Raw genomic sequence first — 12,194 nt, forward strand, 5'->3', positions numbered from 1 at the left:
CCCTGCCTTTTTATAAAGACTTTATAACCTGGAATATTTATCTCCCGGTCATGTCCTGTGTGTGGCCAGATCTCAGTGATGACCACTACATCATACCCTTTTAGCTGAATTTGCACTTTTAATTCACTCGTTTTATTTCTTATGATACATGCATTAGTGTATAGAACTTTTAATTTGGCAAAAGACCCTGTCCTGCCCTTATGCCCTGATGTTTTTAACATGTTTTAACTTATCACGCTCCTTTTTTTTATCACTTCTGTTGTATTTTGATCAGTTATTTTGTTATTATTTCCTATTTTCTTCTGAACTTGAAGTATTTACATTACCTGTCAATGGTCATATGAGTGTGTAAAGACAAGCTGTTCTGAACAGCTTTTGTCCATTAGCATGACTTACATTCAAGGAGCAGGAGGGTTTTGAACAATCGTTCCCATCAAATCTCCTGGCTGTGACCCAGGGGCGTAAAAGTCTTTAGGAACTGGGGTCAACATTGAGCATCATTGGGTGTTTAATTAGTGACATCGAGAGTATATGGACTCCCAAGACACTGAGACACGCTCACCTTGCTTATAATGCAGCATATCAGATGTGCTTAAGTTAATAAATGTTTTTTAAAAAGGCAGCAAGTAGAAGAGTAGGACGGAGAATTGTTTTTCTCGCCTTTTGGCACTTGCAGCCCTAGAAAGATGTCAGACCTCTGAGGTTGTTTTCTGACGATTTACTGCTTGAATTGTAAGCAGCCCCAAAAAACAGCAGCTGTCAGTACGAATTACATTGGACTTTTGTGCTCATTCTTGTAGATTATTTGTAGAGTTGCTTAATGCTAGTCCAAAGTATGGTTCCTGATGTTTACCACCTAAACATTGCAGCGTTTCATCCATCATTGTGGTATAGTAATGTATCACTGACTGACTGCAGGAAATGATATTACACACCTTGTGTGTACTGAAAAATACAGGTCTTACAGATAAACTTGTACTATTATTTATTTACCACTTTGGAAAACTTGCTTCAGATGCAAATAATTTTCTTTCACCTTCTGCCCCCCGCAAGTAACCAGCGGTGAACTACAAATACCTCGTTCTTACATTGTCGATGGTGCTCCTGAACATAATTGACCTGACTGTAGAACTGAAGGCCGTGCAGACCCTTGTTTTGGCGTTTTTACAGTAACAAAAGAGCCTGAACACTTGTGGCTCTTTATCGGATACAATTTCCTGTTCCTGGCTCTTTTGAGTTTTGAAAGGACACTCACACTGAGCAAAGAAGGAAAATGGCAGCCAAAAATATCGCGAATCCATTTTTTATGATTTGATTGGTCAGTTTCTGTTACATGCTAGTTCAGCTCCTAAAGCCTTTTGGGGGAAAAAAGTGGTTTGATTGCTCATCCATTCCTCATTGGCACCTACACAATTCCCTGTGGTCTACCCCTGGGGCCCCATCACTGCCCTCCCCCTTTATTTACAAGCTGCCCATTGGTGATATCACCTGGAAGCATGGGGTCAGCTTCCACATTTTATGCTGATGACATTTAACTCTACTTCTCTGGTTCCATCATCAATCTGGTGTTGCCATCCTGTCATCGATTAATAGAATTTTACAGCACCGAAAGGAGGCTGTTCAGCCCGTCACACCGTCTCTGAATCCATCAACCATATCCTGATTTCCCCTGCCCTTTCCCATACCATTTTAAAAATTTAATTCAAATATTTATTCACTTCCCTTTTTAAATCCTATTATGGATTCTGCTTTTGGGAGGTCATTGCGTCCGACCAACACTGTTTTTTAAAAAAAAAAATCAACTTGTTTGTTCCTTTGGTGGCGATCTTAAATTTATGTCCTTGAATTGCTAACTCACTGACCAGTGAAAATAGCTTTTTCCAATTTACCTCATCAAAACTGCCCATAATTTTGAGAACCTCTGTCAGATCTCCTCTTTACCATGTCTGCCGTAGTGAAAAGAATCCTGGGTTTACTAGTCTGTCCTTGTAACAAAAGCTTCTCATTCCTGGTATCATCTTAATACATCTCTTCCAAATGGTCTTTAATATTTCTCCTTCAGTAAGGTGCTCAAAACTGGACACCATATTCCTAATCAATGATTTATAGAGGTTTAGCATTACACCATCTCTTAGCCACCAGTCTAAAGGGTACGCCTCTGAAATATCACAAACCGTCTTCTCTTTAAAGATGCTGATTGACCTGCTTATTTGTAGCATTTTCTGCTTTTATTTCAGGGTTTTATCATTTAGCTTTCCTTTTTATTTTAGCATTACCTCTTTACTTCTGTGCTCAACACCCTTATAAAACTTAGGATCCCATAGATTTTCTTTACAGCTTTATCTATTGCCCTCCCATTTTTAAAGTGTGTATGCGAACCCAAAGTCTCTCTGTTCCTCTACTTATTTTGAAGTTTTACCATTTAATGTAAATTTCCTCTCTCTATTCTTCCTCATATGTCTCAGCATTAACTTTCAGTTGATATCTATTCACCCAGTCTATTAACCTGTTTGTCCCCTTGAACTCGTGTACAGTCCTTTTCACAGTTAACCACAAACCCTATTTTCGTGTTTTCTCCCAAGGCCTATCCAAACACCTGGATGAGGCAGAGTCTCCTCGCCCTTAATGGTGACAGACCCAAAGTCATCCTCTTTGGCTCCCAATTACACCCCTGGGCTCAGCCATTTGTGGCAAGCAGGGAGTCTAATGGAATCGACCTCAGGCTGAGCCTAGAGGGTACAGGCCCTTGTCATCCTGCCTTACCCTGGGCTCACCTTCCTCCCACACATCCAATCAGCCACTGACCCCACTTTCACCCCCAAATCATAGCCGCCCCTACCCTACCTCTGCCATCGAAATCCTAGTCCACGCTGTTATCTCCTCTAGGCTAGATTTCTCAAGTTCTCCGCTCCACCTTCATAGAATCATAGAAAGTTATAGCACAAAAGGAGGCCATTTGGTGCATTGTGTCCGTGCCGGCTGAAAAAGTGCTACCCAGTTTAATCCCACTTTCCAGCACTTGGTCCGTAGCCCTGTAGGTTTTGGCACTTCAAATGCATGTCCAAATACTTTTTAAATGTGTTGAGTGTTTCCGCCTCTACCACCCTCTCAGGCAGTGAGTTCCAGAACCCCACCACTCTCGGAATGAAAAAATTTCTCCTCCGCTCCCCTCTAATCCTTCTACCAATTACTTTAAATCTATGCCCCTGGTCACTGACCCCTCTGCTAAGGGAAATAGGTCCTCCCTATCCACTCTATCTAGGCCCCTCATAATTTTATACACCCCAATTAAATCTCCCCTCAACCTCCTTTGTCCCAAAGAAAATAACCCCAGCCTATCCAATCTTTTCTCATAGCTAAAATTCTCCAGCCCTGGCAACATCCTTGTAAATCTCCTGTGTCCTCTCTAGTGCAATCACATCTTTCCTATGATGTGACCAGAACTGTACACAGTACTCAAGCTGTGGCCTAACCAATGTTTTGTACAGTTCTCGCATAACCTCCCTGCTCTTATATTCTGTGCCTCGGCTAATAAAGGAAAGTATCCCATTTGCCTTCTTAACCACCTTATCTACCTGTCCTGTTACCTTCAGGGATCTGTGGACATGAACTCCAAGGTCTCTCACTTCCTCTACGCCTCTCAGTATCCTCCCGTTTATTGTGTACTCCCTTGCCTTGTTTGCCCTCCCCAAATGCATTACTTTACACTTCTCTGGATTGAATTCTATTTGCCACTTTTCTGCCCATCTGACCAGTCCATTGATATCTTCCTGCAGTCTACATCTTTCCTTCTCACTATCAACCACATGGACAATTTTTGTATCATCTTCAAGCTTCTTGATCAAGCCCCCCACATTCAAGTCCAAATCATTAACATATACCACAAAAAGCAAGGGATCTAGTACTGAGCTTTGCGGAACCCCACTGGAAACAGCCTTCCAGTCACAAAAACACCCATCAACCATTACCCTTTGCTTCCTGATGCTGAGCCAATTTTGGATCCAACTAGCCACTTTCCCTAGGATCCCATGGGGTTTTACTTTTTTGACCAGTCTGACAAAAGCCTTGCTAAAATCCATGTACACTACATCAAATGCACTACCCTCACCGACCCTTCTTGTTACCTGCGCAAAAAATTCAATCAAGTTAGTCAGACATGACCTTAGAGTCATAGAGTCATACAGCACGGATAGAGGCCCATCGGCCCATCGTGTCTGCGCCGGCCATCAGCCCTGTCTACTCTAATCCCATATTCCAGCATTTGGTCCGTAGCCTTGTATGCTATGGCATTTCAAGTGCTCATCCAAATGCTTCTTGAATGTTGTGAGGGTTCCTGCCTCTACAACCCTTTCAGGCAGTGAGTTCCAGACTCCAACCACCCTCTGGGTGAAAAAGTTCTTTCTCAAATCCCCTCTAAACCTCCCGCCTTTTACCTTGAATCTATGTCCCCTTGTTATAGAACCCTCAACGAAGGGAAAAAGCTCCTTAGTATCCATCCTATCTGTGCCCCTCATAATTTTGTACACCTCAATCATGTCCCCCCTCAGCCTCCTCTGCTCCAAGGAAAACAAACCCAATCTTCCCAGTCTCTCTTCATAGCTGAAGCGCTCCAGCCCTGGTAACATCCTGGTGAATCTCCTCTGCACCCTCTCCAAAGCGATCACATCCTTCCTGTAGTGTGGCGACCAGAACTGCACACAGTACTCCAGCTGTGGCCTAACCAGTGTTTTATACAGCTCCATCATAACCTCCTTGCTCTTATATTCTATGCCTCGGCTAATAAAGGCAAGTATCCCATATGCCTTCTTTACCACCTTATCTACCTGTTCCGCCGCCTTCAGGGATCTGTGAACTTGCACACCAAGATCCCTCTGACCCTCTGTCTTGCCTAGGGTCCTCCCATTCATTGTGTATTCCCTTGCCTTGTTAGTCCCTCCAAAGTGCATCACCTCGCACTTTTCCGGGTTAAATTCCATTTGCCACTGTTCCGCCCATCTGACCAACCCATCTATATCGTCCTGCTGACTGAGGCTATCCTCCTCGCTATTTACCACCCTACCAATCTTTGTATCATCAGCGAACTTACTGATCATACCTTTTACATTCATATCCAAGTCATTAATGTAGACCACAAACAGCAAGGGACCCAGCACCGATCCCTGTGGTACCCCACTGGCCACAGGCTTCCAGTCACAAAAACAACCTTCGACCATCACCCTCTGCCTTCTGCCACTAAGCCAGTTTTGTATCCAAAGTGCCAAGGCACCCTGGATTCCATGGGCTCGTACCTTCTTGACCAGTCTCCTGTGCGGGACTTTATCGAAGGCCTTACTGAAATCCATGTATACCACATCCACTGCGTTACCCTCATCCACACGCCTAGTCACCCCCTCAAAAAATTCAATCAAATTAGTCAGACATGATCTTCCCTTGACAAAGCCATGTTGACTATCCCTGATTAATCCTTGCTTCTCCAAGTGGAGACTAATTTTGTCCTTCAGAATTTTTTCCAATAATTTTCCTACCACTGATGTTAGGCTCACTGGCCTGTAGTTCCCCGGTTTTTCCCTACTCCCCTTCTTGAATAATGGTATTACATTAGCGGTTCTCCAGTCCTCTGGCACATCCCCTGTGGCCAGAGAGGTTCTGAATATATGTGTCAGAGCCCCCGCAATCTCCTCCTTTGCCTCACACAGTAGCCTGGGATACATTTCGTCCGGGCCTGGGGATTTATCCATTTTTAGGCCTGCTAAAACCGCCAATACCTCCTCCCGCTCGATGTTAATATGTTCGAGTATATCACAGTCCCCCTGCCGTATTTCTATGTCTACATCGTCCTTCTCCATAGTGAAAACAGATGCAAAAAATTCATTTAGAACCCCTCCTACATCTGCCGGCTCCACACACAGATTGCCATTTTTGTCCCTAATGGGCCCTATTTTTTCCCTAGTCATCCTCTTACCCTTAATATACTTATAAAACATCTTAGGATTTTCCTTTATTTTGCTCGCCAGTGTTATTTCATGGCCCCTCCTTGATCTCCTAATTTCAACAGATCCATGCTGACTGTCCTTGATTAACCCATGCCTTTCTAAATGACGATTTATGCTGTCCCTCGGAATTGATTCCAATAATTTGCCCACCACCGAGGTTAGACTGATTGGCCTTTAATTACTCGGTCTATCCCTTCCTCCCTCTTTAAACAACGGTACGACGTTAGCAGTCCTCCAATCCTCCGGCACCACACCTTTAGCCAGGGAAGATTGGAAAATGATGGTCAGAACCTCCGCTATTTGCTCCCTTGCTTCGCTTAACAGCCTGGGATACATTTCATCCGGGCCTGGCGATTTATCTACTTTCAAAGTTGCTAAACCCCTTAATACTTCCTCTCTCACAATGTTTATCCCATCCAATATTTCACACTCCTCATCCACAACTACAATCTGTGCATTGTCCCCCTCTTTTGTGAAGACAGATGCAAAGTATTCATTAAGAACCATACCCTCATCTTCCGCCTCCACACATAGGTTACCTTTTTGATCTCTAATTGGCCCTACTCTTTCGTTAGTTATCCTCTTGCTCTTTATAAGAACATAAGAAATAGGAGCAGGAGTAGGCCAATCGGCCCCTCGAGCCTGCTCCGCCATTCAATAAGATCATGGCTGATCTGTTCCTAACCCCAAATCTAAAGAACACAAGTAGTAGGAGCAGGACCCGGCCACTCAGCCCTTGGGCCCGCTCCGCCACCCATAGGGCCTTGATCGATCCGAACTCAGCTTCATGTCCAATTTCCTGCCCGCTCCCCGTAACCCCTAATTCCCTTTACTTCCAGGAAACTGTCTATTTCTGTTTTAATTTATTTAATGATGTAACTTCCACAGCTTCCTGGGGCAGCAAATTCCATAGACCTACTACTCTGAGTGAAGAAGTTTCTCCTCGTCTCAGTTTTGAAAGAGCAGCCCCTTATTCTAAAATTATGCCCCCTAGTTCTAGTTTCACCCATCCTTGGGAACATCCTTACCGCATCCACCCAATCAAGCCCCTTCACAATCTTATATGTTTCAATAAGATCGCCTCTCATTCTTCTGAACTCCAATGAGTCGAGTCCCAATCTACTCAACCTCTCCTCATATGTCCGCCCCCTCATCCCCGGGATTAGCCGAGTGAACCTTCTTTGTACTGCCTCGAGAGCAAGTATGTCTTTTCTTAAGTATGGAGACCAAAACTGTATGCAGTATTCCAGGTGCGGTCTCACCAATACCTTATATAACTGCAGCAATACCTCCCTGTTTTTATATTCTATCCCCCTAGCAATAAACACCAACATTCCGTTGGCCTTCTTGATCACCTGCTGCACCTGCATACTAACTTTTTGATTTTCTTGCACTAGGACCCCCAGATCCCTTTGTACTGCAGTACTTTCCAGTTTCTCGCCATTAAGATAATAACTTGCTCTCTGATTTTTCCTGTCAAAGTGCATAACCTCACATTTTCCAATATTGTATTGCATCTGTCAAATCTCCGCCCACTCACCCAGCCTGTCTATATCCCCCTTGTAGGCTTTTTATGTCCTCCTCACTCTCTACTTTCCCTCCCATCTTTGTATCATCTGCAAACTTGGATATGTTACACTCGATCCCCTCCTCCAAATCGTTAATATAGATTGTAAAGAGTTGGGGACCCAGCACCGACCCCTGCGGAACACCACTGGCTACTGGTTGCCAGTCCGAGAATGAACCATTTATCCCAACTCTCTGCTTATCTATTTATAAAAGATTTTTGTGTTTTCCTTGTTAAACTACAGGCCATCCGCATTGTTGCGGACGTGTACTCACCTTGTATCGTGGCGTGTACCCCTGTCACACCACCCCCACCCTTGCGCCCCAAGGACTCGACCTCCAAGATTCTGGTCCTCACCTTCACATCCCTCTGTGGCCTTGCTCGTCCCTACCTTCATGATCTCCTCCAGATCTCTGTACCTGCATGTACTGTCTACTCTTTCAATGCTGACTTACTTCAGTCCTGCTGTCCACTACCAGTGGCTGTTTCTTCCGATGACTATGTCCCCTGCTCCTCCTTGCCACCAACCTCCTTCTCTTCAGAAGCCTCCTGATGTCTTTGACCATGCTTTCACCCATCCTAGTGTCTCTACTCCTCTTTCTCCCTCCTGCTCAGTGCCCATTTGTTATCTGCTGCACTCTGAGGCACCAGTTCATACTTTGAACTAACCACTGGGAGCTCAAAAAGAAATCACTGCTCCTTTTAAAGAAGTAACTTTGGGAGTTTTTGCAGTGCATAATTGAAAAGCTTCCTGCTTTCATGAAAGTTTAAAAAAAAATTTGTATACTTGGTTTGAAAGGATATATTTTACTTTCATAGAATTGATTAACATTGTGAAATGATGATTTGGATTGGTTTCATTTATTTTTTCACAGCATGGAGCACCTGCCAAATCCGGCTTCTCACCATTGTTTTAATTTGTGCGCTTTATAAGTTCGATCTGTCGACTGTACTTTGTCTAAATATATCTCCAGTTGAAGTAAAGTCCTGCTGACCATTCCAGTTTCCTTCTGATATTTTTGAGATGCATCATATTCCATGTGTTTCAGCAGAACCGGTTTTGAAAGTGGTGAAATATATAGTGCTGGTGCCTGCGTGCTCTGGCCGATTGTTCCAGTTCTTCTGTTAATCTGGTCATTCTGTTTTTCTCCCAGCTGCCAAGCTCCAGCAGCGCATTGCCGAGTTGGAAAAGATTAGTGCTGAATTTGTGCGCACCAAACAGCAGCTGGAATTCGAGTTTAACCAGAAGAGGGCAAAATTCAAGGAGCTGTACCTAGCAAAAGAAGGTTAGAAGTTACTTTTTCTTTTGGCAAATGGCTTGTATGTTCAGCCCAGTGAAGTAACAAGGGACCGAGAATGTCCCAAGTGGAAAATTTGAATGGTGGTGAAGAGGAACAGACACAGTCTGACACTTATAAAGTTGTGCTCTTGACAACTGTGAAGAATTTGTAAATTAATAGGGCACTAGCTTGTCAACACAAAGGGTGATCATTTTTCAATGATTCCTAGTCATGCCTGACACCGTTGGGGTTTGCAAATTAGTGTTTTAGATGGTTTATATGATTTAAAAACTGGCCGCTGGTACAATACTTCTTTTCCTCAACTTTTATTAGCAATCCACCTTGGAGTTGCTCCATTTAGATTTTTATTTGTTCTTCAGTTTCTTTGGCTCTGCTCTGTTCCATATTTAATTTGTCTGCAGCACAATAAAGGTTGTCTTGACCAGGCCTCTGTTGGTGGTGAGATCAGTTGTCCCACTGTAGCCCTTCTTGCTTTCATGCATAAAAGCTGACTCAAGATTGACCTGTTTAAATCTGGGATGAAACCAGCTCAGTCCTTGGACATGTGGCAGAGGATTGGCTAAAAAAAATTACCTTTTGGATTTAATAAGAGTCTAGTTTGATTTTCTTGCTTCAACCTCCAACATGGACTCTGGGGCCCAGAAGGAAAGGTAACTAAAGTGCTTTTAATTTTTATTAGGGTTAGAATAATGAAAAGTAAAGTTTAAGAAATGGAACAGAAGGAGCATAAAGGAAGATGAGCTGATGTACAAATCAACAGATACATAAATCACTAAAAGTAGCAACGCAGGTTAATAAGGCCATAAAAAAGGCAAATCAAAAACTCGGGTTCATTCCTAGAGAGGCAGAATTGAAAAGCAGAGAAGTTATGTTAAACTTGTATAGAACCTTGGTTAGACCACAGTTGGAGTACTGTGCACAGAGCTGGTCTCCATATTATAGAAAGGATATAGAAGCACTGAAGAGGGTGCAAAAAAGATTCACAAGGATGATACTAGAACTGAGAGGATATACTATCTTTGAGAAAAGAGAAGGCTGAGGGATGACCTGATAGAAGTCTTTAAGGTAATGGAAGGGCTCGACAGGGTAGACGTAAAATGTTTCCACTTGTGGAGGGTCCTAAACTAGGGACCATAAATACAAAATAGTTGCTAATAAATCCAATTGGGAAAAGAAGTTTCTCCTGAATTCCCTAAGAGTGGTGAGAACGTGGAACTTGCTACCACAAGGAGTAGTTGAGGCAAATAGCCTAGATGTATTTAAGGGGAAGCTAGATAAACACATGAGGGAGAAAGGAATAGAAGGGTGTGCTGATAGGGTTAGATGAAGGAGGGAGGAGGCTCGTCTGGAGCATAAACGCCGGCATAGGCTAGTTGGGTCAAATGGCCTGATTCTGTGCTGTAGTTTCGATGTAAATAGCTTAAAATGTTTTATTTAAAAACTAGTTGATCTCCCCTGGCAAACCACGCAGGGAGTTAAGACCAAGTACTTTCAGGTGAAGTGGGGTTAGAGAGGGTGGGATCATAGACCAAAGTGTGCAGACATCATTCAATCCTAATTTTTTAGACTTCATTATAAATTCCTTTGTCCATATTTATAATGGAGCCTGTCTATGTAAAGTTCTTATGCCATAATTACATCCTTCCACCAGGAAAAGGTTTTTATATATATCTATCTATCTATGTATCTTTTAGTTCTTATAGTACAGGTACTGTAAGTATTTGCTTCAGTGACACAGTGTGAGCTACAGTTGTAAAATAAAATTGATGGGTCAGGTTCTTGCTACTAATGGGTAGTAGTAATAATGTTTATTGTAGGTTTCCTTAAAGTTCTCGCAAACTTAGTCCACCTCCATTCAGATGGGTAATTGTAGGATGCTACCATGTTGGCAATTGGCTAATTTTGGCAGAAGAATGAGCTGCTGATTAAATTCCTCTTTTTAGCTTTGTGTAATATCAAAGTTCATTGTGACCCTGCTGTGCAAGAGGAATTCTTAGTTTAAAAGGAATGATTTTCAATCTCATTTAATTATTTCCAACATCGTAAACGTTAGCACATTTGTCACCGCTAATTACTGCCATTCACGAGATTAGTACTGTGAGTGAAAGCAGTAACCCCACAGTGATCACTCCGATTCTTGGAAGGTGAAAGAAATTTTGATCGTAATGCATGAATAACAAATTTTGTTTCTAATTCCTGTGATTTGTACGCAAGTGGTTATGATTGATTGTTTTCAATCATATGAGCAAACTCGACATTTCCATGCTGTCACTTCAATATAGAGCCACATTCATCAGACTAAAATATGAGTGGAAAGAGCAGAGGCGCAACTTCTGGAAAGTAATCTGGGAGACATGTGGAGAGCAAAAAATTCTAAATACCTTCTTTTAATTTTCTTTCTCTTCTATCTCAGCCTGATTTCTCTCCCATTTACACCTCCTGCCCTGAGGCTAGTAGTTCCCTGCCCACCAATTCTTCTCGTATTAGCCTGGATGGCAAGAGGCCAAATTCTATAATCTTGCAAAATGGTCAGCACGTTGGACACATGCTCCAGAAGAGAGGGGATCGAGGTCCTAAATTCGACCTCTGACCTCATCGGAATAAATTCGGTGAGCTGCGGGCGATAATTGGACGCCCTGAATCAGTTCACCAACTTGGCTCCTCCCTATTTCGGCTGGGCTGGGACGTGGGGCTTGTGGGGCCCAGCAGTGGTTGGCAGTGTTAATGTGGAGGCAGGAGGAGGCTGCACATTAAAGTAAGTATAAATAACTTATCTGCCGGTTTCTTCACCGGCCTACAGCAGTCCCTTAAAGGACTGCTGGTTAGGCCGCTCTAGAGCCTGAAAATCGAGCCTGAGCTTGCGCAGCAAATCGGATGCATGTCATCGGTCTGCTAAGTTTGTTGTTGCACCCATTTTATGCCTGTCAAACGGGTGCAACAATGTTGAATTTCACCCCGCGAGTGTGAACAATTTATATATCATATTCATCAATAAGCCCGATTCTGTCATCAGCACGTGTTGCTGTTTGGTGAAGCAGGATCTGTGTTTGTGTTTCGTTAAATAAATAAGACTTGCCATACACCACACACGATGAATTGCATTGATATGCCATGACTGTTAGGTTGGCCAAGGCAGCAGCCATATTGAGCAAACAACAGTGAGGTGAATGACCAGCTGATTTATTTTTTCTGTGGTGTTGATTGAAGGAGGAATGTTGGCCAGGGCACTGAAGGAGTCCCCGCTCTTCAACTATTGCCATGGGATCTTTAGTGCCCACCTAAACCGCCAGAACAGATGTACAAGGCCTCGGTTTAACATCTCATCCAGAGCAT

The 12,194-nt window shown here is 43.2% G+C and overlaps 1 protein-coding gene across 2 annotated transcripts in view; it reads left to right on the forward strand.

Moving 5' to 3' along the window:
- Positions 1 to 12,194, forward strand: part of rabep1 (rabaptin, RAB GTPase binding effector protein 1) — a 124,919-nt gene that overhangs the window by 34,126 nt on the left and 78,599 nt on the right. For both annotated transcript variants that reach the window (XM_068007915.1, XM_068007917.1), the window contains exon 2: positions 8,715 to 8,846. In XM_068007915.1, the coding sequence (XP_067864016.1) occupies positions 8,715 to 8,846 (132 nt within the window). The remainder of the gene's footprint in view (positions 1 to 8,714; positions 8,847 to 12,194) is intronic.

This window comes from Heptranchias perlo, chromosome 28, assembly GCF_035084215.1.
Source record: "Heptranchias perlo isolate sHepPer1 chromosome 28, sHepPer1.hap1, whole genome shotgun sequence".
NCBI lineage: Eukaryota > Metazoa > Chordata > Chondrichthyes > Hexanchiformes > Hexanchidae > Heptranchias > Heptranchias perlo.